This window comes from Mesoplodon mirus (genome assembly GCF_964341445.2).
Source record: "Mesoplodon mirus genome assembly, chromosome: 2".
NCBI lineage: Eukaryota > Metazoa > Chordata > Mammalia > Artiodactyla > Ziphiidae > Mesoplodon > Mesoplodon mirus.
The window spans coordinates 92,452,994-92,478,461 of NC_138977.1; the positions used below are offsets into that span (position 1 = coordinate 92,452,994).

Genomic DNA, 25,468 nt, shown 5'->3' on the forward strand with positions numbered 1-25,468 from the left:
AAAAATCCCACGAAGAAAGAGTAGGACCATACTTTGGTGCCAGTGATCTTTGGATAATTCCACTCACTGAATTCAGGCAAAAGTAATCATTTAAAATGGCAATGTTGGATCTGAGGTTCTGACACTGCAAGGACAGAGTAAAGCATTATTGAAAACTATAGATATGTTCCATGCTTCCCTGCACTGCCAGGTCTGGCCACCTATCTCGGGATCTCTCGCCCCATAATTTTCATGGTTGGCTGTTCTAACAGGCATAGGGGTTACTAGCGAGCCACAAATACTGTTGGAGTATTTATCAGGTATCTCTCAGTCCATGTTTTAAGAATCTCAGAAGTGCTTGGAATTTAACAAGAGTGCATGTGTGTGTGAATTATTTGTGTAATGAAGAAGAGGAGGGGGAGAAGCATTTAAGCCAGAAATATTTACCCTCAAAACAGCTGTGATAGTATTATACCACTGTATTTTTTTTTACTAAGAATACATTTATTGGTTTAAAAAGTATATAAACATTTAATGAAAATATCCTTCATAAGAAGATTAAGGGAACAAGTGAAAATAAAAAACAGCCATATGGAAATGATGTCTGATTCCCCCTCCTCCATTCTAGAAGTGAGAGAAATGATAGATACAGTGATGCAACCTTGCAAAGGGATTACTTCAAGTTTTTCACTTTTTTTTTTAATAAAATGGCATCAATTGCTAAAAGCTTTATGACCTTTGTTATGCTACATAATACTGATACAAAATGTGATAGTACAAAGTTCATTATATATAATATAAGGTTTTAATATATTACATTTGTTTCTACATAAACGGACTATAAATATATGTGCCATAGCATGTTTTATAGTCATGGTTCCCAGCATTTCACACTATGGTACCAAACGAAAAATACATTTTCTTTTTTAAAAAGGAAAGAACAAGGGCAGAAACCAGTAGAAAGAGCTTTACATGTTAAAAGTCTAAGTAATACAACAGTTGTTATAACTTTGGCTACAAAGTAATTTTGAGATCTGGCTAATAATTACTCAGAGAGGGAACAAACCAAATCAGCTTTTACTAGGGTGTAGAGGCCAAATTACTAGAATACTGACTGGCTGGGAAGTCAGGAAAATACTGAAGGGAGGGGGAAGGCATGGAGAGGGGAGAAGGAACAAGAGAGTAATATTCTTCCTGAAGCTTTGACACCACAGCTCGATACTGAATCTACTGCATTCGGGCTCAGACATATCGCATCAGGACAGACATGTCGGTATTCATCCAGAAGAAACCAGAAGCTGGTTTACACAGTCAGAAATCTTCGACGCGACAGAGAGGCTGAGTGTCCCTTCTTTGTGGTGTCCTGAATAAAGGATCAGCCTGGGAGACAAGGAGCCAGAGCTGCATCATTTCCTTCCTGGGGCTTGGCCAGGAGACACGTAAGAGTCCGGAAGGAACTCTCATTAGGAGTCGGAAACAGCACAAGGAACTCTCATTTAGCCCAAATGGGAAGAGCACGCAACCTTCTAAAACCAGTCACCTTGTATGAAGCCTTTACGTTTCCTAACAGACCCTATGTCCACCTCCACCGGAGCCAATGCAATGCATGTGCAGGCTCCAGTGCATCCTCAAAGCAAGCCAGCATCTTCCTTTCCATCAATCCAAGCCCCACACATAAGACTTGGCTCAGGACCCATCTCCTAAACAAAGCTTCTTAGATGGACTCAGCCCTAAAGGTCTTTCCCATCTTCAACACCTAAAGCACTTCCATTGCCTGGTTTATCTTCTAGTTTTACAGAGGAGTCAACTCCCCAGGTACTGCTACTTCTTGGAGGATGCAGCCATTTCTTGAAGTTCTTTTGCTGTAACTCCTGGGGTGACCCACACTAGGGGGCATCAGACATGCTTTTTAAATGAATTTTAAAAAGAATAAGGTCAACACCGGGAGAAGACACAAACACATTCTTGGGTCACAAGCATCTTCTCAGGAAATGCCTAGAGGACTGCCTCCCTGCAGTCGGAGGTCCTTGCTTTTGAAATGAAAATCAAATGTGGCTACTTTCTGGTGGTAGAAAGAACAACACTTGAAAATCTGAGCAGCACCTCTCATGTGATTTCCAGGACTGGGGGACGTGGGTGCCTTCTTTTAAACAGGAGGGGAGCTCAGTGTGATCCCAGTGTCAGGCTGGAGAATCTGAGCTGCACTGCCAGCTTGTGGTCCAATCTCTACCAGCTTTAAAAGTTCCGCCTCCTCGCTGGAGTACACAGTGGTGTCCGTGTCATCGGAGTGATACCCCGACTGGTAGCCGCTCGTCTGGTTTGAGCCTTCAGATGCCACAGACTCCTTGCTTTTGCTGGGCATCATTCCACTGCAGAAGAGATGGCAACCAAATGAGTCGGCAGAGAGAAGGGAGTTCTTTTGCATCCTATCTTAACCCCGTTCCCAACCCCATGTGGGCTGGCATCTTCCTGGAGACACCAGTCCCTCTCCCTCCCACTTGTTCATCAACATAGCAGCCTCACTCAGACAATGTCTATTTTCAGGTACTCGCGTGAATTTGGAGTTTCAGATAAGTCCTCTTATTCAGGTCCAAGTCTTTCAAGCCTGAGATGAGATAAAAGGCAGTTCTCCTGAGTTATGTGAAGGCTCCAACCAATGGAACCTTTGTATGGCCTTGCAGATTGACAAGTTTGTATACAAGGATAGGAGCCAAAGGGACTCTTTCAGGATGTGGAGCGAAACTGGGATGCTCTGAAAGATGCTCTCCACTAGTGCTTGCCCCACACTGTCAAGTAAGGGATAACAAGGCCTGTGGGTGCTGTTAATAAAGTTCTTGCACAACTTTAAACTTTAGTTAAGTCGAAGCGTGTGTGTGCAATCAAGCCAGACATGTCAAAAAGTGCTTTTTACTCATCAAAACCACATTCTTTGGAAGTTCGGAGGACCTGGATCACTCAGCAGCAACTAGGGAATGTTTTCAATGGCGTGGAATCGTGACAGACGGTAATCATGTCCAAGCTTAGAAAAAAAGCTTAAAAAGGCTTTCTGTAGCTTGGTGTAGGCTGTGTGGAACTTAAGCCATTCTGAAGGGTGGGGTTTTTTCCCCCTTAGTAGGTGTTTTACCAAGCTATTCATGTTGAAAACTGCAAAAAAGGATTTTATTAACTCCGTGTTCATATATGGTTTAAAAGTTATTTCAAATGACTAGATATACATTTTTTCTTTCAATCCAACCTCAGTAAAATGAGCTTAGTGTCTCAGACAATGGCATGGTACCTATGCATTGCTGAACAAATATATTTGAATCAGTGAATGAAACATATGATTGACTCTCACAATCTCTCATCCTGGGACTACGGCAGACAATGAAATGGCACAATGGCACATTTTAATGGGTTTTTTTCTTTGTTTGTTTGTTTTACATGAGCATCACTCGATACCAAGGGTGGTCCCATTTTATCCAACAGTTCGATTTTAAGTAGATCAAAGTCTTCTCTATTCTCACCTAGAGTGAACCTGCTAGCAAATAAATAACTACTCTGAATCCCAATATCCTTATAAATACAGAATCTTATTTATTTGTTAAGTTAAAAGCAGGTATATCTACTCAAAACAGCTACAGATTCCTACAGAATCACATGGAAGAAATATTCAAAACCAAATTCAGCATTTTTCCCACAATTAAGTACTTAATAATTCAGCCAAAAATATCTAAGTATCTAAGCAAATAGATAATGGCTTCTTTATACATTATATTTCATAAAGACAGGTGTGCCTGTTTCTGTTCAAGTTTGAGAATTCTTCAGAGTAGAGTGCACAAAGGTTTTAACTATCTCAATAGTTTTAAGGATTATATCCAATGACCTCTTTTTTACTTAGCCAGTACCACACAAACCACTGACCATAGTAAATATGCTCAAAAATTCCCTAGTATTCATAAATTCTCATGAAAACTGACCAAATCCTCTTATTTCAGATTCTTTTTTAGACTTGCCAGGTAATTAGTTTGATTTGTTTCCATTCTTTATTAGTTAGGTTGATGCATATTTGCCCAACCAACAAAGACACAAAAAGGGAAAACTCTGCACCTACACTCAAAGTCCTAAGTTTCTTCCGAAAATTCCTGTTGAAATTTGTCCTTCTATTTTGGCTGAGCCTTACCTAAAAGATGGGGCTAATTTGGTTCTGTCTTCCAAGGTTTTCAGCTCTTCGGATGCAAGAACCATACCACTGTCCGTCTGGTTGTCCTTTTTAAGAAACAATGAGATGGCACAGTTGATTGTGTACACTGAACAATTACTTAATTAAACTGATTTCCTAACCCATCTATCAGACAACATTCCCACGTTCTGCAGAGGCAGGTAAAGGTATCATAGCCAGAAACCACGCAGGCTACAAAAGGAAGTAACTGCTTCCAAGAAACAGACACAGGCCTGGAAGAAGAGAGAAATTTAGGAAGAAGAAGCCGAGGAGACCCGTTTCTATCCCTCTTTCACAATGATGCTATATACACTTGAGTGGAATTGGGCATGAAGCTGGATTGTCTTGAACCTTAGACCAGGGGCTTTGCTTATGGAAAAACCAAGGGGGCCCAATAAGTTCCATTGCTGTAATGACCCCATCACACATACCCTCAAGAACAGCCTTATAATGGGGCTCCAAGTCTCTAATGCTTAGGTTAATATTTATCTAGCTAATGTTTCATCTTTGGTATTATTTCTAAGACTATTTTTAAAAGATGTGCTTACATCTGGGATTACTTTTACTTCTGGTTCTTCCAACGGGATATCTTCAAATGTTTTTACACTGACAGGCCGGCTCTTTCGCTTACTGTTCTGCAGATACTGACTGCAAAAGAACAAATATTTATATTTTAGTGGTGGTATATTTGGCTGCAGATTCCACAAGTGATACCTAAGTTCATTATCTTTCAACCACAAGTTTAATAGCAACCTTCAAAACATCCTTTGGAAAAAGAAAAACAAAACAAAAATCTTTCTCTGCTAGCACACACTGAAGGCTTAATTTCCTGTGAAAGTCCATTTAAAAGTATAATATAACTGAGGGGCATAGATGAGCCCCTTTTCCTTTGAATCGTACTTCTGAGGTCCAGGGCTGGACTGAAGACAACAACAGCAGACTCGGTGGTCAGCTGCCTTCTGCTTGGCTTCCTGATTGCCTGTGATTCCTCCACTGAGCTCTCGGCATATTAGTGAGTGTTTCACATCTTTCTGGCCATCTCCTAGGCAAGTTTTCTAGACAATGCCCACAGAACAACCAGTCAATGAAAGATGGGCAGAGGAAACACCTGCAGATCTCACTGAATCTCACCTGGCTCCAGTAAAGGATGCTGAACCCAGCAAGGTCTGGAGACAACCTTCTTCTACATGTAGTAGAGGCGTAATGGGTACAGGGGCAGGTGGGCTGAATCTCCTATTGTTAGCCCACAGAGTTGGGGGTGTAGTTCAAGAGTCACAAGGTATTCTGTCTATTTCAAAGTCTACCACGAACTACACAGACTTGGGAAAGTCACAGATATATTTCTGTGCCCCTATTGCTCTATCTTTAAAATGTACTGGCAAGAGCTTTCCTTTCCTCACTCACAAAGATACCTGGAGGATGAAAGAGGTGATCATGGGTGGTTGATAAGGGGGTCTTAGAAAGAATGATGCACCATCAACCAAAACTTGTTTTCCTCCTTTGAATTCCAAAGGGTACACGTTTCTTTCAGGAGTCCAAAGGATAGGACTTGTCACATCACCTGTTCCCTTAGGGTGTTCCTTCCCTACTACGTGACTTTGGGTGAGTCTGATTTTCTGTTAAAATCAGCCCAAGTGGAGAGAAGGAAAGTCCTTTTCATGGGAAGGGACAGCAAATTCACTCTTCACTCTTATCCCAGCATACTTCCCAATTTAGACGGCCTTCTGGATATATTATATATTCCGTGTGTTTTCTGTGATCAAGTGAAGAGAGGACTCATTTGGGCAAAAAAGGATAATGGAAACTAAATCTCCCTCCCCTGCCCCAGGAGGCTGGCTCCTCCTCTTACAAAGAAGAGAGAATGGGGTTCACCAATGACATCCTCACTCAGGAAACTCCACAGGAAAGAGGACATGACGTAAAGGAGAGAGAAAAGCCTACTTCTCCTAAGTCCAGTCCCTAAAAGTGGTGGTTACCAAAAATTACTGGTACCTTAGTCATTCATTCATTCATTCATTCACTCATTCAGGAATCCTTTATTGAGACTCTCCCACATGCCAGGCACTGTGCTAAATGCTCCTCAACCGCTGTCTCATGGCATCTCCACAAATGGTACCTCTCTAGGTGGGTATCACTATCCCAACTTCAGATGAGGAACTAAGACACAGACACGTTAAGGAACTTGTCCAAAATCACATAACTGGAATATCTGGATTATTATCTTGAGGGTAATGAGCAGTCACTGAAGGATTTTAAGCATGAGATTGACAAAGTCAGATACGCCCTTTAGAAAGATGACTCTGGGTTGAGGAGGGTAAGACCAGAGGCCATGAGGCCAATCGGGAGCCTGTTCCAACTATCTAGGAGAAAGAAGAGCAGCCTGACTAAAGAAAGGTGATGCCCACATGGTCTGTGGACAGATTCCAGAGGTATTTGGGCTGTAATGCAGCTGCCTTAGAAAGGCTAGCTCCTTGACTGCTGAGCCCAATAATAATAAACATTGCTCGGCCCTTCACAGTTGACAAGGCATTTCCATGGACATCATTGCATCTGCTCTTCACAAAACTACAAAATAGGTTTTCATTATTTCCTATTTGGAAATGAGGAAGCTAAGGCTTAGGGAGGAAAGAGCTGGAACTAGGGCTCAAACTTAGGTTTCTAGAGCCCATGCAGAGTTGTTTTTGTTTGTTTTTACCTTATTCCACATTGACGTTCTTGGAAAAGCATTAGGAAGGAGAAGGAAGAAGAGAAAAGTGAAGTAAAAGATTGTCCAAGTCTTTACTGAGCACCTAGTATGCGCACAGCCCTGCTCTCTCCCATGTGTGCACCGACCATGCAGTGGGGCGGGGGAGGGGGGATAGGGAGGGTGGGAGGGAGGGAGATGCAAGAGGGAGGGGATACGGGGATATATGTACATGTATAGCTGATTCACTTTGTTATACAGCAGAAACGAACACACCACTGTAAAGCAATTATACTCCAATAAAGATGTTAAAAAAAAAAAGATAGACAAAAGGTGCAGAAAGGACAGTTTCATTTCAAGCAGTTTAATATCAGAGCCAAATTCAGGAATATCTAGCCAGCAGGCTGTCCCAGGCATCAATCTACAAGGAGCATTTAAATCATCGCTAGTAATTAACGAAAATGAAAAAAAAAAAAAAAAAAGGTGTGTGCCAGAACCTTTCTCTGGGAGAGGATTGAAAAAAAATCTTTGATAAGCTGCTTGGAGTGGGAGACGAAACTCCCAGGGGAATTGGTGGAGCAACTGCAGATGGTCCCCAAACTGTCCTCCAAGAACGATGAGTCCAATTAAGATGTGTTTTCTTGCAGGAAGCATGCAAACTTGGGGCCAGAGCTGATCCACAGGGGAAATTAGAGACAAACCTAAGTCTAGACACTAGTGGTCCTTCCTCCTCACCCTTCCCCCACATATCTCTCAGCCTTTTCTCTAAATAAATGCTGAACAAATATTTTTAAAATAGTTTAAAGGGGCAAAAAATCAGGAGGTTGCCTCCCACAGGTATGTCTCTGTGCAGCTCTATTTATAATGCAATGAAATTGAAAATTATGAGGAAGCAAGTGAGAAAGACTCTTTGGCTCTTCTCCTTGACTGGCAACGTGGAAGATAAGAGCACAAGTCCCTTGAGAGGCACCCCAGCCTCATTTCCTCTTCCCCAGGGAAGCAGAACACAACAGAGCATCCAAGTGCAATGTGCTGTGTGCAGATGCCTCGATTCTGCCTTTCCTCGATTCTGCATTTCCCAGACAATTAAAATGTGATCACGGTGCCTTATTTTTAGTAAAGGCAAAAAGGTGGAGGGGGTCGAGTGGGGATGCAGACAAAAGATTCCAATTTCCATTTTAGTTTTCAAATTACAGCTGGATAAAAGAGAAACTGGACTGGAAAGACCAATTCAAAAATCAGACAGAAAATAGGAGCCAGGCCTGTATTGGGAGTGTGGTGTCGCATTTGTCCACGCCTCTGGGGATACATGTTGGCAGCCCTGTTTCAGATCCAGCATCTCATTTGGCACTTCCATTACACATACGTGACTTCATCGACTCTTGGCACCACACGCAAAGTGCCTGAGTAAGCCAAGAGGCTGCCAGCTTGGGTCCTCACCCCACCTGATCACGGAAAAACCCAAGGAACACCAGCTCACCATCAAATGGCTTTCTGATAACACAGAAGGCAACAGTGTTTCAGGAATAATTACCACACCAGAAGGCCAGCTGAACTTGAAGGAGGACTTTTTAAACGTTGGGGTGGAACTATAGGTTTTCATTTCATTCCTCTTTCTCTTTGAGGCTCCCTCCTTGGTATGGGAGAAAACAGCCCTGAGTTAGATATCAGAGGAACTGGATTCATCCCAGGGATGTGATTTTAAGCAGCTCACTTAATTGCTATCATTTATTGAGCGCTCTCTAGGTGCCGGGCACTTAGAAACTCATTATACCATGTAATTCTCAAAGTCATCATTTTTGTACAACACCAGTGTCCTTGCCTGGGTCACGGTGAAAATTTGCCCCAGGTCACAGCTGCGAAGAGCAGACTTGGGAATCCAACCCAGTTCCATTGACTCTAAAATCTGGATCTTTAACTACAATATTGTATTCTCCCCAGGTAACTGCTCTGACACTCACGTTCGACATCTACATCAAAAGATAATAGTATCTACCTTGCCTAACTTTGGCAAAATCTGGTAAGAAAAAGTTCTTTGAAAAATGCTGAAAGTTCTTGACACAAATGGAATGGACACCTTACGGGTTGACTTCTTCCCACTCTGAGCTTTCTTCTCTCCCACAGCAGCGTTCCTGCTGCCCTCCTGTGCGAGTCCACGGGGCAAAATGTCCTGCGTGACTCCCCACCTGCCATCTGGCAACCCGGCCAAAGGCTAGCACTCCATGGCTCCCCCTGCAGCCACAGCACACCCAAGGGGGCAGGCTGGGCTCATGCTGCCAGGGGTCTGGTTACAGGGGGAAAACACCCAAAACAAAGCAAAGTGAAGTAGTCCCAGGCTTAGTAAAAGGCAATTTTAACATCATATTGTAGAAACCATACCAACTCTTTCCTTATGCACAGGTGCTGGGAGAGAATAAAAAGAAAGCTGCCTTTACGACCCCTCTACAAATCAGGAAAATACGGCAGTGCATGTGTTTTAAATAAGCCCAGAAGTCCCATTATGCAAATAAAATGCTGAAAATCAGACTTGGGATGGGCTTCTGAAGTTGTGCTGCCCAGTCTAACTCAGGAGGCATCCCTATGGCACACTGTATCCCAGCCAGAGAGGCAAAGGTCTGTTTTCATAAATGCATAGAACTCTTCCTTCCTGAATCTTTCCTAAGCCATTTAATTCACATTAATAAAAGAGTACATGGGGATAATTTAAATACAGATGTCTTTGTAAAATTGGTCTCTTTTTCTGGAGATTAACAAACTGTGGCATTCCAGCTATTTGCAGCTGCAGGGCTTAGAATTCTGAAATGAAGAGCTTAGGCAGCAATGTGGACCACAGATGGAAAGAGACTCACCTACCCAGGCCCTCTTCAAGGAGGACCTCTCAGGGCAAAGGGTGAATGTGTAAGTGAAAAGCAGCAACTTTATACGATGTCCTTCCTCCATCCCCTTCCCCAAGATGACCTTGAAGCTCCCTCCCCCAGGGGATGTTGACCTTAGGCCGTACCTGATTCCTGCTGTGTTGTCATAATGGAATTTGGGGTCACACACTTCCTCTTCCTCCATACAGGAAACAGGTGAGGTAGGCAGAGAGAGTCCTGAATCCTCTTCCATGCTCAAAGTCTCTGATATGGGAAGAACAATGTAGTCTTTGCCATCCTGAAACAATAAACACAGAGTGCTATTGTTATGGCTTCAGTCCTTCAAGAGCCTTTCTATGAAAAACAAAGGCCATTGGGGCTTCTTGTTTATGGGGAATGTGGCTTTCATATCTGAATGTAAAACTTTAAGACAACTTTAAAAATGGCTTGTCAAAAACAAAAGGGTACTCAAAAGCGATGTGTAGATGAAAGTATATTAAAGGATCTAACAAAAAACAAGATGAGTAAGGGGACCACAGAGCACTATGGCTACAATGAAGACGAAACGGGTTGTGGTTACAGATGGAACAACAGAACAGGCAGAGCTCCACAGAGCTGAGAAATCGTTTCTTCACATAGTCCTATCTACACGAGCTGGGTCCTTTAAAGGGCATGTCATCCAATTTTAGCATCTACGCTTCAAGGCAATGGAAAAACTGATGACAGTCTAAAGAAAAGCAGTAAATGTTCAGGAAAATGGGTCTACTGAGAAAAGGTTGCAGAACTTAACATTATTTCATCAAGAGAAAGAAATAAAGGGCAATTTGATACAGAAATAAGGGGCAATTTGATACCTCTAAATGTTTGGAAGGTTTATTGATAAAAATAGATTTGACCCATTGTCCCCCACCTGTTCAAAAGAAAAGCAGGAGGAAATTGACTTCCATTCACTGTAGTAAGAGGTGTTGACTGGAGATTAAGTAACTTTCTAACAGTAAAGGCTACAAGTCTAAAATCCTCCAATGGAAGTTATGAGGGCCTGGGATTTTACAGAGGGAAAAAATACATCAATTTTGCAGGGTTCAGATGTGTTTTTGCTTGAAAAATGTATTTAAAATTCCTTGAAATTCTGTCCACTGTTGATATTCACTTGATCAACTAGGTTTTGTGTTTTTTTTTTGTTTTTTAGTTTTGTTTGTTGCTTGTTTGCTCTTTTACTTTATAAGAGCCTCTGAAGACACCACAATATACATCAGTAAAAATAAAAGTGATCAGCTCCCAGGTTATGAATTAGGATCTCATCTGTCAAAAGGTAATTATGACTTTTAGAAAAGCATTAATGCTCAGATCTGGAAGAATATGGCTCCTTGGATTCAGTGGCTGAGAGGACAGTATGGTGGCCATGAGAAGGTCTAGGCAGCAGATGAGCCCTGGACACCTAAGTACTCTCTGTAGAAGCTTCTTGGATGGAGGTCACAAACCTGCTGAGCATTAGCTTGTAACAGATTTCCCAAATGTTCCACCAGCTCTGAAAACGTGGGTCTCTGATTGGGCTCCCCATGCCAGCAGTCAAGCATGGTCTGGTACCTAGAGAAGCAAAACACTGAAGTCATTAACTGCCTCTTTCCTCCTGATCTGATGCTGACAATAAGCACTTGAATGAGTAAATATTTATAAAGAGTCCACCATGAGCCAGGATGCTAAAGAGGGACACGAAACTACGTAAAACACGGAACCCTACACTTGGAGCATCAAGTGTGTATAGAAAAGGAAACATCATAAATCAACATCTAGTAAAAGCTGACTGGTTGGTATAGATAAAGTGCTGTCATTTCAAGAAAGATGACTCTGTGCTTAAGATTATCAAGGAAGACTTCAAGGGAGAAGTAAGACACAAACTGGGCCATGAAGGAGGTACATATAATGGAAAGTCTTCTAGGTAGGGAGAATTTTTGTGAGCAAAGAAGGAGGATAGAAAAACACTTGTAAAGTCTTACATTTCGGGTGTGGTATAATCAGGAGCTCTCATTCTAGTTCCTTCTTTCAATCTCCTACAAAATTCCTCATCAATCTTTACTCCAGGATATGGAGAAGCACCTAGAATAAAACAGGAATGGGGCATTATTTTTTTTTAACATCTTTATTGGAGTAAAATTGCTTTACAATGGTGTGTTAGTTTCTGCTGTATAACAAAGTGAATCAGCTGTACATACACATATATCCCCATAACTCTTCCCTCTTGCGTCTCCCTCCCTCCCACCCTCCCTATCCCACCCCTCTAGGGTGGGATCCCACCCCAAGCTGATCTCCCTGTGCTGTGCGGCTGCTTCCCACTAGCTACCTATTTTACATTTGGTAGTGTATATATGTCCATGTCACTCTCTCACTTCGTCCCAGCTTATCCTTCCCCCTCCCCGTGTCCTCAAGTCTACTCTACATCAGCGTCTTTATTCCTGTCCTGAGGAATGGTGCCTTATTGATTTGACTTTCTCTTGCAGAAAGCCCTGAGCCTGATTCTTCAACACCTTCTTCACATATATATCTTTTGTTCCTTTCTTTTTTTCTTTGCTTTTTTAGGTTTTACAACCCAAAGCTTCCAAGTAAGTTTCGTCCGATAAAGGTGGAATACAGGAGAGGGAAAGGCGCACTGGGGTCAATGACTTTTATCATTTTATTTGGAGTATGGATGGAGGGACAAAGAGAAGGGACTTACCTAAGGAAAATATTTCCCAGAGCAGGACACCAAAAGACCACACGTCACTCTGAATTGTGTACACTCTGTCAAAAATTGTTTCCGGGGCCATCCATTTCAAAGGGAGGCGAGCCTACAGAGGTAGAAGACAAGGAATGAGAACCCAACTTATCAAATATCTGAAGGAAAAGCTTCCATTGTCCCTGGACACAGGTCCTGAGGCTTGCTGAGAGGAGTTTGAATTCTGCAACTTAACAGATCACTGGGTGCATCTCTGAAACTTACATCTCCTTTTCTGACATAATCTGGGTCTTTATAAATATCCCGGGCCAAGCCAAAGTCACAGATTTTAACCACATTCTTCTCCGACAAGAGGATGTTTCTCGCTGCCAGGTCCCTGTGGATACACTGCAAAAAGAATCGTGTGCATTAGGACTCAACATAACTGATCTCTTCCACATCTGTTGTGACCTCATGCTTTAAAAAAAAGAAAAAAAAAAAAACCCACATCAGAAAACCAACTGATTAACAAGCACTGGGTTAAACATCTTTTATCAACTCTTCCGGAAAAAAGTCTGTAAGTTTCATTGAGACACACATCTGCTTATTCCATAAACAGCCCCAGACTCTGGAATTAAATAGTTATGTTATAGCATGCTGATGGAGTCATAAATAGACTTCTCTTGGACACAATTAAGAATGTGTTTCTGGTCACATCCACACATCCCTTTTGCCTGGTACCATATACGGTTAAAACATGTTATTCTAAGGAGGCCCTAGAATGGGGTTTATTTTGAATGAATGCACGGAAATCAGAAACAAGGGGCTCTCCTTGGTTTGGTGCCCTTTGTTGGTTTCTCTATTCCATACGTAACCGAAGCTGGACAAGCTCTGAGAAACAATTCCCAGTGGGGCTCACCCTGTTTTCAAAGCGCTGGCTTATCGTGGAGGTCTATGAAAGCACTCTCAGCCTCTCACTAGTCAAGGGGATTCTCTGGTACACGAAAAAGGAAAAGCGAATTCTCCTTGGCTTTCCTTCTATTCTTTTCTGTTCCTCAGTTTCTCTCTTCTCTGTATCCCCCTACCTTCATGTAACTTCCTACCCTAAGCAGCTTTATCTCCACCTGATAGATTTATAAGAGAACAAGAGTCTCGGGGAACATTTAGAAATGAATGAAAAGCTTACATGGGAATTCTTATGTCAGTGGAGGAGTGATGTGTGAGCCAGGCATTACGGACCCCTTACACCTCACATCTGTAGAGCACTTTCCTCTGAACGAGGCACAAGGATGTATTGTACAACACAGGGAATATAGCCAATATTTTGTAATAACTGCAAATGGAGTGTAACCTTTAAAAATTCTATTAAAAAATTTTTTTTAAAAAGCACATTGTCTGGCGTGATTGATCAAGACAGGAGACTCCAAAAAACACAGTCCTTCCTACTTTGCCCCGAACCAAAGAGCTTCCTTTTTTAAGCAACCAGGTGGTATTCAAGAAATTCAGCTGGTAGATGCAAGGGAAGTAGAAGGATCCCCCTCCACCCCTCATTACCTTCCCCATCAAAGGAACCCTGACTAAATGGCAGGCTCTGGACTTTAAAAGTTAATAAAATAAAATCAGAATCTTCAAGAAGGGCAAAGGGCCTTTCTCTTTGGAAAAATCCTCTAAGATCTCACTTCTCTCCCTTCCCCTTGGAAGAGAGAAGACAAGAGCTCTTGAGCAGAAACCTCGGAGATCCTGAGGCTCTGAAAGTGGTGACAAGCTTTAAACTCCAGAAAAAGACATGGGTGAGGGATTTTACTCTAATTTAGGAAAAAAACACGAAGTAAAAACTTTAAGTCTTTCTCCCACAGGTAGGCTGCAGCAACTGCATTCTGTCAACTGATAATTCTTCCTGATACTTAATCTGAATTTTTCTTGTTTAATGTAAAACCATCCATTTTATCCTTTCCGAGCGGTGCCTCCACAGTGTTTACAACCTTTGGAATGTTTGTAACTTGTCACGTACCCACCTCAGCCTTTGTTTGGCCTACTTTTCTAATTTTAGCTCTTTCAATCGCTCTCATCTAAAGCCTGTCCTTCCTGGTTTCTAATTATGCTACTACCAGATACTTTTTGATGGATGGTGATGAATATCAAAGAAATGAAAAACAGACTTGTGCCAAGATATCTGCAAGGCTCAGCCCCTCACCTCTTCTAGGCCATTACTCAAATGCACATTCCCCTAAAGCCTTCCGTGTCCCCTTGGTTTAAAATCAATGTATACAAACACAGAGGCATATGTCTACAGGAACATAATGCTCCTGTATACTATATAACTCTTTCCTGTTGATTTTTCTCCACAGTACTTACTCCCATCTAGCCTACCAGTCATTTTACTTGTTTATATTGTTTGTTCCACCCACTAGAACATAATCTCCATGAAGGTGGAGAGTTTTGCCTATTTGCTCACACAGTGTCCTTAGCGCTCAGAAGACTGCCTGCATTTAGTAGGTATTTATCACATGAATTAATTTCATGGACTCCTAATACCACCTTAATGAGCAGAAATGGGGCCTCCCCAGTAGAGCTCTCTTAACAGTGCTCCAGCAGTGGTGAATGAATTACAGTCCCAAACAAACACCAATGGCTGGCACTGGACACCTCATTTGCAAATCTGTGATGTGAAGAGATACTTTGTCTCACCTTCCGTGATGCCAAAAACTCCATGCCCTTAGCCACTTGGAAGCTGTAACAGATGAGATGCTCCAGGGTCAGGAAGTTCTTGTACACATCTTCAGAAACTGTCAGAAGATGCAGGAGGACAGAGATTGGTATTTCGTCCAGAAACTGTTTGTAAGTTTGATAGAGCAATCTTCATTTTAAAAATTGGGAGTTAAATTTCAGGAAATAGAAGCAGACAGAAAATGCTTCTATCTTCTGTAAGTATGCTGAATCCTGGTATATTATTAGCCTTCATCATATCCCTTAGCAAACATATTGGTTTTTCCATTTTAGCCAAATTGGACGAACAAATCCAGGAGGCAAAATGGAGGAAAAACTGGCATAGATAACAGGGGGGTAAAAGCAGGCTTTTACAAATTTGCTGTTTAAAGTGTTGTGTTTTTTTCATATACCCAGAGGGATAAACAATCATTTTCATATCAAGAACTCTAAAAATAAAACAACAATATCCAGGGTCATTGAATCTTTTCTCTCCAGGCTTTGTCCTGGGACAAAGGCCAAAGGTCAAACCATAATCTACAATGGCTAACTAAAAATACCAGAAATATATTTACTTCTCTCACTTTTAAACTGAGAAAGGGCTGTAAACACATTAAATCTGGCCTGTGAGGATGCTTTTTTCCTTCAAGGATATGAATGAGAGAAGACAGGAACATCAAGAGAAAGATGAATTTACGTAAATTTGTGGTATTTACTTCCGGGCAACTAGTACAAAGAAATGCTAAGACATTAATGAGCGTTTCAACATGATCTCTTAACTTCAGTCAGATAAGATAAGACATGGCTTCTTTCCTGAAGACAAATACCAGAGCAAATGAAAACTCAGTTGTAATAATAACCTTGTAAGTATTAAAAAGACTACAAAACTTTTTCTCAGTGACTTTCTATGTTCAGGGCTGGAGGGCTCTCCATGAATAATTAGTGAAACTCTTTCATTTTCCAGATGAAGAAATGGAGGCAAAATTCTGGGCCAATGCCCCCTCTACTCCGACCAACTCCCACAAGCCCTTGGGTTTCCAGCTCTCTGGCCACCATTTTGTGAGAGAGAGGACAGGGCAGAAGTGGCTCCACTCAGTGTGCACCCAGTTATGTGAGGCCCAGGCAACCTCCCCATGCTTTTCTAGACCAAGTTCTAGCCTCACACTGCCTGCTTGGCTTCTATGGGAAAGAAGTCAGTTTTAAGTTCTCTCTGTGGCCTCATGTCAAAGGGAAAAGAAGCAGGTTTCTTCCACTGTTTCATGATTTAATTCTTCTAAGCTCATGCCTCAAGAAGACCCAAATGTCAGGAAGCCCCATCTCTACCTCCACGGAGCTGTCTCTGCTCCTTCTGAGGGAAGCAGATATACAGTGTATCCTGAAGCTGGAAGAGGTCCTGAAACTTAGGCTGGGAACACAGCTCCACTCATAAAGAGCACTAAAATATCATTGGAAGCATAAGTGGATAAAGAAAAGTGTATTGACCAAGACTCTTCTGACGAAATATGGAAGACTTGATAAGCCACTTGGGGTAGAAACAACACATGCCTATACTGCCTTGGAGAAGGTTGGGTATGATTAACTGAAGGACTGCTGTTGTGCTGGTGAAACCGACAAGGTGGTACTGAACTGCTGTGGACAATGGGGGGGCTGATCAAACACCAGAGAGCCTCCTTTGCCCATCCGGAAGATGGCACCGAGCCTCTCCTGCTGACAAATGTTGAACCAAGACTTGAAGAGCATTGGTTCGACGGTTGCCAACTGCTTAGCCCTCCCGGGGGACCGAGATTTCTCAGGCTAGCCATTCTGCCTCACCACGTAGCCTGCTGCTCATTTAGACCTTCCGCCCCTCATTTTTGGGGAGACTGAATGAAAGCCTCCTAGAAATTTAGGTCTCTTTCAAATATTAGGTAATACTGGACTTTTCCAGGACAAAATTCATTGTAACACCCTGTCACCCTGTCTGTTCCTACAAGAGCATGCATCCGGTGCAGAGGAAGCAATGGCAGGTACCTTCCTCTTCCTCCACATCACTGAGGGATTTCTCCTCAACAAATCCGGAGCTGGCTGAGCTCTGGCTACTGGTGATGCTGTCCAAGCGGCGTTTAGGATCCACGGTGATTTCCCCAACATATTCTTTCCCTTGCCGGAATCGTGCCCCTTTAGTCTATAAAGGAACAGATGAACAAACTCCTTGAACACCAGAAAATCTCTCCAATGTAGTTAAACTATAGAAACAATTGTACTATTAAAAGAAGATGAGAGACATCAGTTTCAGGATCATGGAATCTCTGGGCTGAAATTTTGGGCAAGTGTTCTACATAATATATTTTCTTCCATAGAGCCTGTCTCTTTTCTAGCTTAGAGATAAGGGCCTTGTTACAAGTTTCACTCAGACACACTTCCAACATTAGGGCACTTTTGACACTGGGATTGACACTCTATAGGGCCACATATGGCCAGGGCAGAGACAGAATAATCCAGAGCTGTCCTTCCACCTGTCATTCCTTACCCTTAATCACACCCACCTTCCCCTCCTTGGCATCATCTATAATGGGTCAGTAGATCAGAGTCACAAAAATAAAACATGAGAAGTATGTGTCCTCCAGAAGGTAAAAGAGGAAGTTACAACAGCCAAGAGGTAACATGAAAAGATTCCTCACAATATCTTTGCAGAATTTTACCAAAAAACGTAACCTGTACCACTTTGAGTTTTTCTCCATTTTACAATGTGACCACAGTTGAGTTAGGAAATGACATACCTTGTAGGGGACAAACTCATTTCTCTTGCTCCTTAAGTAAGTTGACAGGTTTCCAAACTTGCAGAATTCCACAATCACCATGAGTGGCCCTGCAGACAGCACAGCATACCAAGAAGAGAAAATGTATTTGTATTTTCACTCATTTCTCACCAAGTGTTTAAGATATTGAAGAGCTAGAAAATATCACAGAAGAGGCTACACCCTTTCACTGGAAACAGGATCATAGAAATCAGCTGGCTGCAATTCCCTTATATTGTAACTTTTCTTTTTCCAAAAGGCAATTCCACAGAAGATGAACCAAAATTTCAGAAGAAAATCCACCCACTTGCTTTTCAACACAATCACCTGAGATGACACCATTTTGGAGGGGACTACTCTTAAAGTCCTTTGTTTTCAAATTTGGAGGGAAGTTTACTCTTCTCCTCTGAACACCTATTACATAAGTAGCAAACTGTCTTATAATGATGTAGTATTTTTTAATTCACGTTCTAGAATAATTTACAGTGCCCATTAAACCTCCATGAAATATATTTATATATAGGAATCTGCCAAAGTTTCCTAAGTTAAGGAAACCAAGGCCATGGGAGTTGGGTGGTTTCCCTCAAATACCAGCAGAAAAGTATATGCCAAAATCCCACAGCCAGAGCCATCTTTAGACACTCACCCCCTGGCTTGGTACAGGCACCAAGAAGATTGACCACGTTGAGATGGTGGCCAATATGAATGAGGATCTTGAGTTCAGACATGAGGGCTCGGTGTTCGCTGTGAGTTGCTCCTTCTACAAATACAAACAAAGAGGGAAATCATACATGAGGCATTACCTTAGGAGGATTAATGCCGCACTGTGTGCATCTGTGCAACTTTCCCTCCAGGGATAATACAACTGTAACCCAATTGACAGGCTAGCTGCATTAAAAGACAAACATAAATTATATTTTATAATTCTAAATCAAATTCTTTAAGTGCACCCAGAATGTCTGATATTTGAAGGAAGCCATTGTGAGGTCTTTTGCAAAGTGGAGAATACATCTGCAAATGAAATCATGCCCAGATTTTCTCCTTTTACAAAACTGGATTTTCACATATCAGATTTACTATGCTTCTTAGGGCCTGATTATTTCAGTGCTTCCTCGTAAGGAAGCAACATCATGTATTGCTCATGCGTTAGGGGCCATGCTGGAGTTCCCACCAATCTGTGCCGAGCAGGAAACTTAACAAGGGTCAGCTGGCAAAGCCAGTTGGCACATGAGGCCAATGAGGCTAAGACTGTGAGTTTGATCCTGTACAGACTGGTACACTTCCCTCTAATTCACAGACGTGGTCCACACCTCAGGCCCTGATGAGTCACCTCAAAATTACATACTCCTCTGCCACAAGGGAGAAAAGGCAAAAGGAGAGAGATGCCTTCAAAATGCACAAGACCTATTGGCGAAGGGTCAGTAGCACTGTCTCCATCAATGAAAGCACATCAGAATTCTAGCAAAGAACTTTATACGCATCACCCCCGCAAAATTAAAATGGCAAGACCAGAATTCCATTACGATTAGGCTTAACAATTGTTTATGAAACTTTTAATTTTAAAAATGTCCCCCTTAATCTTTTTTTTCCCAGCACAACCATTCTTATTTTGCATATTGTCTTTTATATGTGAAAATCTTTTACATATTCCAATTCTAGGGAACATGCTGATTTTTGCATGCTGCTATTTTTACTCATTACATCAAATTTCTTTTTCCGTTTCTTGATGGTCTGTAATTATCTTACTAATGCACTATAGTACACTAAGAAAACAGTTTTGATGTAACCAAGGTATTTTTTTCCTATAGCCAGACTACTAAATATAGTTGTACAAGCTGTGATCTGTGCAAGGGCTCCCAGGCAAGGTGGGGCGGTAGGGGAGCTCAGATCCATCCCAACTTTGCCTGCCAGGCTGTGGACCCTGGCATGAGTCTATAAAAGAGGAAATTTTTATCTGGTTTGTACAAAGGCATCGTATAGTCTGGCTGCATGTTTGGCTAGTGGGCCCACCTAGCCACAGAGCCACTGATACAAGCCTTTCATCATGTTTAATGATGAGATGAAACAGATAAGAGGGATACATCACCACAGAATTTTGCTTTTACCTTTCAACATTTTGACAGCCACTGTCTTGCAGGTTGCTGTCTTGTCAATTCCAAAGGCATCTGCTTCAATCACTTGCCCGAAGGCACCACGGCCAAGAGGCTTACCTAGAGTCAACAACAAAACAGACTTGGACTATTTCACCAACAAAGCGATAGGCAAAGATTCTGACTTGACAGGGTGACCATACATCCCAGTTTATCACGGACAGTACAGTTGACCCCCTTGTCCTGGCTTAATGATTTAATACCTCCCTCTTCACCCTCTAAATGTCCGGCTTTGGGTGATTATACAGGGACCCTACTTCTAAGTGACTAAATGGACGATTACTCAAATTCAAGAGATGGGATGAATTTTCTGAACCAGGCGCCAACATTTAAATAGACTAGATTTGTCACTAGCCTAAAAGAGGAAGAGATGGCCTGGTAAACCCAACATCAAATTAATAGCACTTGAAAACACACCTAGTTTCAGCCGGTCTCTGGGGAATTCCCATTTGCTGGCATCATAAGGCAGGCGCTCACAGTGCTCATCCAGGGGGAGTTCGTCTGGATCCATGACGATGGATAAGTAGCCCGTCTTCAGTTCCCCTCCACTGGCCTGGAAAGCATTGCTCCTTCCGGTCACACACACCCTGTTGTCTGGCTGTTGTTCTCTGTGCTTGTTATTGTTGTTTATAGAAGCCCCATTCTTGGTGTCTCATTTTCTAAATGGCTCATAGTGTGTGAGAGTAGTCCTATTATAATTCTGCTCCCAGTGTCCCCTCGACCCCCAAATGAGCTCAGAATTTAATTCTTAAATCTTAATTACACTAGACAGTCCAAGCCCATTTCTTCTCTTGTTGCTTCTATCAATTAAAGCCCAGTGGTCTAGCCAAAAGCAAGTGGGTAAGAAGGTTATTGTATAGAAATAAAATTGTGCCTATTGAGCCAATAACAATGGGAAGAATCAACTCAAAGAACCCCAGTCAGCTTTCATTAATCATGAAAACCAACGTGCATGGGACGGAAGGGAAATGATTTTGTTACCCGCTTAACGGTCCGTAGAACGATGACAAGAAGTAGCCAGAAGAACATGGCAATCACTGCAGTGCCTACTAGAATAATGACTTCCAAGTTTGTCTTTTCCTGGGCACCTGGAAAGACACAAATGAATGAGCATCAACAACTGGAAACTCATACCTTTTGATATAAAATAACAAAGTTCCACACTAAAGCAAAATCTCAATCTTACCAACTCAGGAAAATCCTAGACAATGATAGTCACAAACCTATAACTTGAATGGAGTTTATAATATTCTTAATGGATAATTTAAAGTTTGCAAAACATTGCTCATGAAAACTTCCAACAGTAAAATTCTAAAGTAATTAAAAGAGAAATATTAATGTCCTAAAAGACAAAGAGAAAGCATTTGGAAGAAAAGCAGACTTTGATGGAAAAAAACCAGATCATGTTCTATAGAGAAGAAAAGTATTCTATTTGGGGAAAATAAATGTTTGGTTTTATGCTGTTGGTCTATATTTTGATCTGTATGGAGTTTGCGGAAGGACTGTTTAAGAAAACTAGTAGGGAAATAAATGGAGTCCTTTGGCCAGAGAGCTATTGGTGACTAGGCACCTACGAGATGTTCATCACTTTAGATATGTCATGTCACTCAGTCTTCTCAATAACTCTCAGTTTTCAGATGGAGAAGCAAGCTGAGAGAGGTTAAGCTACTTCATCAAGGGCACACAGCAAGTTGATGGAATGGTCAAGAGTTAAACAAGGTCTGTCCAACACTGGCTAACATTTCACTACCCCATCCTTGTGTGGCAGGAGCCTCAGTGAGGAAAGAGAAAGAGCTGAGGTGAGTGCCTCAGGTGTGGCCTGGCAGTATGAGTTTAAACATACTCAGGAAAGGAAAGAGAAGAGAAAAAGCTGGAGGTCAGCAAGGAAAGCTGCAGATGTTCAGGACTCCAGAGGACAGCTCTGAGTGGGGAAAATTAAGCCCAGAGGAGGCTTTCAACCAAGAGTGATTAGCACAGTGGTGATAAGGAAGCAATTATCACTTAGGGTCTCCCACTGGATGAGTGCAGTGTGAATCAAACTGGGCCACAAGCTGTGAGAGTGGCTCAGTCAGCCTCAAGAAGACAGAAAGACAAGTAATTAATTAGTTAGCAAAATAAGAGTTATAGTTGAGAGACAAGCACCAAGTATGCTTGGAAGTAGATTTTGTTTCTCTGGTGGTCTTACTGAAGGAATTCTCTATTTATACATAGAGATTTAAAAGTCTGTTTGTTCATAGTAAAAAGTTCAAAGATTCAACTCTCTATATAAGTTGGTGTATTAATATTCCCATATGAACATTTGGGAAAGTAGCAGGAGCATTAAATATTTACCTCTTCCTTTCTTAATATTCTCTTCTGGTGAGAAGTAAATACAATCTCTGTGCCAAGGTTACCTAGTTAGGCCTCTTGGTAACCAGGTGCAGACAGCTAACAGAGCTGAGGCAAAGCATGGGAGAGAACTGGAAGTCTCCCTTAGGATTTTGCCTAAAACATGTAGCACTTTGAAAGTGACAAAACCACCATGCCACTTGAAATCTTTATTTGCAATTGCAGTTTACAAAATGGTAATAAGCCTATAGATTTGAAAAGAAGTCAAGGTACTGAGATGTAATACTTGGCAACATAGATTTGACAGACTAAAGGGACTAATATCTAGTCTTTGAGAGACAAATTAGGATGAGTGCCTAGAAATCCATCAGTTCCTCCATCTATCACCACCCCTCTCTTTTCCCCTTGCATACCATTCCTTCACCCACATAATACAGTTTCATTGTCCCCTGATGGGTTATTTTTAAAAAGACATAGGAATAAACTTTTGAAGATAAAATATTCTGTCACAAATTCACCTTTCCCATCTGAGAAAATGCCAGATTTCACATCATTCCTGCATACACATTTAGATAAGACCCCCAAATTTTCCATTTCAGAGAAGCAATGGTCTATTGTTTACAAATGAATCTTAATTATCTTTAGTCCAATAAAAACTATGAACCTTTGTGACTATCTAGATAGCACCGACTTTCATGACTAGGCAGCAATTCTACCTAATAAATATAGAGGCATAATTTTCATAACAAGTTAATTAAGCCATTCATATGAAGAAAGAATCAGGGAAAGGAGGACATTCCACCCGCCTGGCTAAGAATTTTTCCACAGTGAGAACTGCGGGGATAGAAATGTGATGAGAGCAGAATTAAAATAACATTAATTATGTTTTCTGGTTAAAATAACATATACTTACAGTAGAAAACATACAAAGTACAAAGAATATTAAAACCACCCATAACCCTCCTGCCCAAAGTATATGAGTATATATAAGATACAAGCTAATTTTTAAAAACCACCTGATCGTTTATGAATTCCCACTGACCTTCCACTATGAAAAACGCCTCCACTTTTGCACACCCGAGAACACTGCATGCCTGGCAGGTGTACAGGCCTTCATCCTCCTTCCTCACCCTGCGGATAGTTAGGTTCCGGTTCCCATCTTTTAGCACGATGCCTGAGAAAGGGGGAAAATGATGGTTTTTATTTATGACGTGGTCTGGTAGAGTTTTTCAGGACAAAAATATTTTTCATGTAAATGTTTCCCTTTATCTTGGGCTATTATCTAACTCTAAACAGAGTCATACAGGGTCAACTGCTGTCTCAGCACCCCTGGCTTCCATGAGAATTCAGCAGGCTCTGCATACTCGGGTTCCGAGTCTATGAGATGAGCCAGACCATGGACAGTAACATTGCTTTCTGTTCTACCTAAAACAAATCAAGAAACCATATGAATTTTATACTGTATGCCACTTCTATGTGGAATCTAAAAAATAAAACAAACTAGTGAATATAACAAAAAAGGAACAGACTCACAGATATAGGGAACAAACTAGTGGTGACCAGTGGGGAGAGGGGACAGGGGAGAGGGAGGCAAGATAGGGGTAGGGGATTAAGAGGTGCAAACTACTATGTATAAAATAAATAAGCTACAAGGATATATTGTACAGCACAGGGGATACAGTCAATATTTTATAACTATAAATGGAGAATAATCTTTAAAAATTGAGACTCACTATGCTGCCCACCTGCAATTTAAATAATATTGTACATAGATATACCTTAATAAAAATAAATAAATAAATGAGTAAATAAATAATTTTTTTAAGAAAGAAATAATATAGATTTTAGTTAATATCTCTAGGAAGATTTTGCAGCCAAAAAGAGACCAACATGCTCTATTCACCTGAATCTTCCACAAGCGTCTCATTATCTTTAAACCACGTAATCTGTGGAGGGGGATTCCCAGACGCTGTGCACGAAACTTCGATGGTTTCACCAATACTTGTTGTCTGGTTCTCCAGGTTTCCTGTGATTGTGGGTGCCATGCGCTCTATGCACACGCACACACACACAAAAAATCATAGGACATTTAGTTATAAGTTTTGAAGTGGTTTTCATATCAGTAAACTATTAAACCATTTAGTAAACTGTTAATTTACTAAGCCGAAAATACACAGAGGTTGATAACTGGAGCATTGTTCATGGCGTAAAGTTAAATGAAACAAGTCAGTCAGTTCAGACAGATTACTGCATCTCTTTGAACATTCATATTAGTGATTCAAGCTGGTAATCACATCACAAAATAAAAGTTGTCACCCTTGACTTCCCTCCAAATAAATAAATAAATTCTAGCCAGTGACACACAAGAAGTCTGCCATGTTTCTCTTGGAAAGTACATGACTTCAGTGTAATTCAACAAAGAATGCCTATACTTATTTGGTACTTTTTACAAAACTCACTTGTCCTGTTTCTGTTTTTCACTATCAACCCTATGGTGGGCAGTATTAGCCTTATTTTGCAGATGAAAGGGGTTAAACAACTTATCCCAGTCCCTATAACTAAGTAAACAGTTGAACTCAGCATTTCCACTAAAACACAGACAAAACAATGATACCCTAAGGAAAGTCAAAGATTAAAAAAAAATGAAGCCCATAGGTACTCATTTAAATGTACAGGACAACTTTAGATTTAACCTTTCCTACGAATCATCAAAGTGCTGTGGAAATATCTTGTCCAAACCAACTGAACATCGAAAAGAATCCTGCTGAAAGAATCCACTTCAACATTTAGCAAAATTAGATTACCTCAATGGTGAACTACGCTGGGGCTTAAGCAAATGGACTCTAGTCTATTTCCAAGAATAATTTTTGGAAAACAACTTGGGAGTCCTTAGAGAGCAAACCAGCTCATTGTGAGCATGTATTTCCTGGGCATGGCAAAGCCAGGAACCTCCTTCACATCTCTTTCTGAATTTTTTTCATTAGCTTGAAACCAGACCAGTCACCAAGATGAACAGAAAAACCATGATCATATATGGGGTGTGATTTGAAGGGCCTTGGGATGACTTCACTCGAAAACATCTCTTCTTCTGACACCA

At 41.3% G+C, this 25,468-nt stretch overlaps 1 protein-coding gene across 1 annotated transcript in view; it reads right to left on the minus strand.

The window, feature by feature from the left end:
- Positions 1 to 461: 461 nt before the first annotated feature.
- Positions 462 to 25,468, minus strand: part of KDR (kinase insert domain receptor) — a 45,047-nt gene continuing 20,040 nt past the window's right edge. The window contains exons 14-30 of the mRNA XM_082611693.1: positions 24,275 to 24,421; positions 23,414 to 23,545; positions 21,025 to 21,131; positions 20,461 to 20,596; positions 19,999 to 20,103; positions 18,540 to 18,653; positions 17,876 to 17,964; positions 17,127 to 17,280; positions 15,099 to 15,196; positions 12,696 to 12,818; positions 12,432 to 12,543; positions 11,716 to 11,815; positions 11,200 to 11,305; positions 9,865 to 10,016; positions 4,729 to 4,828; positions 4,142 to 4,227; positions 462 to 2,348 (exon numbers count right to left, since the gene is read on the minus strand). Of these exons, the coding sequence (XP_082467819.1) occupies positions 2,126 to 2,348; positions 4,142 to 4,227; positions 4,729 to 4,828; positions 9,865 to 10,016; positions 11,200 to 11,305; positions 11,716 to 11,815; positions 12,432 to 12,543; positions 12,696 to 12,818; positions 15,099 to 15,196; positions 17,127 to 17,280; positions 17,876 to 17,964; positions 18,540 to 18,653; positions 19,999 to 20,103; positions 20,461 to 20,596; positions 21,025 to 21,131; positions 23,414 to 23,545; positions 24,275 to 24,421 (2,084 nt within the window). The 3' untranslated portion in view covers positions 462 to 2,125. The remainder of the gene's footprint in view (positions 2,349 to 4,141; positions 4,228 to 4,728; positions 4,829 to 9,864; positions 10,017 to 11,199; positions 11,306 to 11,715; positions 11,816 to 12,431; positions 12,544 to 12,695; positions 12,819 to 15,098; positions 15,197 to 17,126; positions 17,281 to 17,875; positions 17,965 to 18,539; positions 18,654 to 19,998; positions 20,104 to 20,460; positions 20,597 to 21,024; positions 21,132 to 23,413; positions 23,546 to 24,274; positions 24,422 to 25,468) is intronic.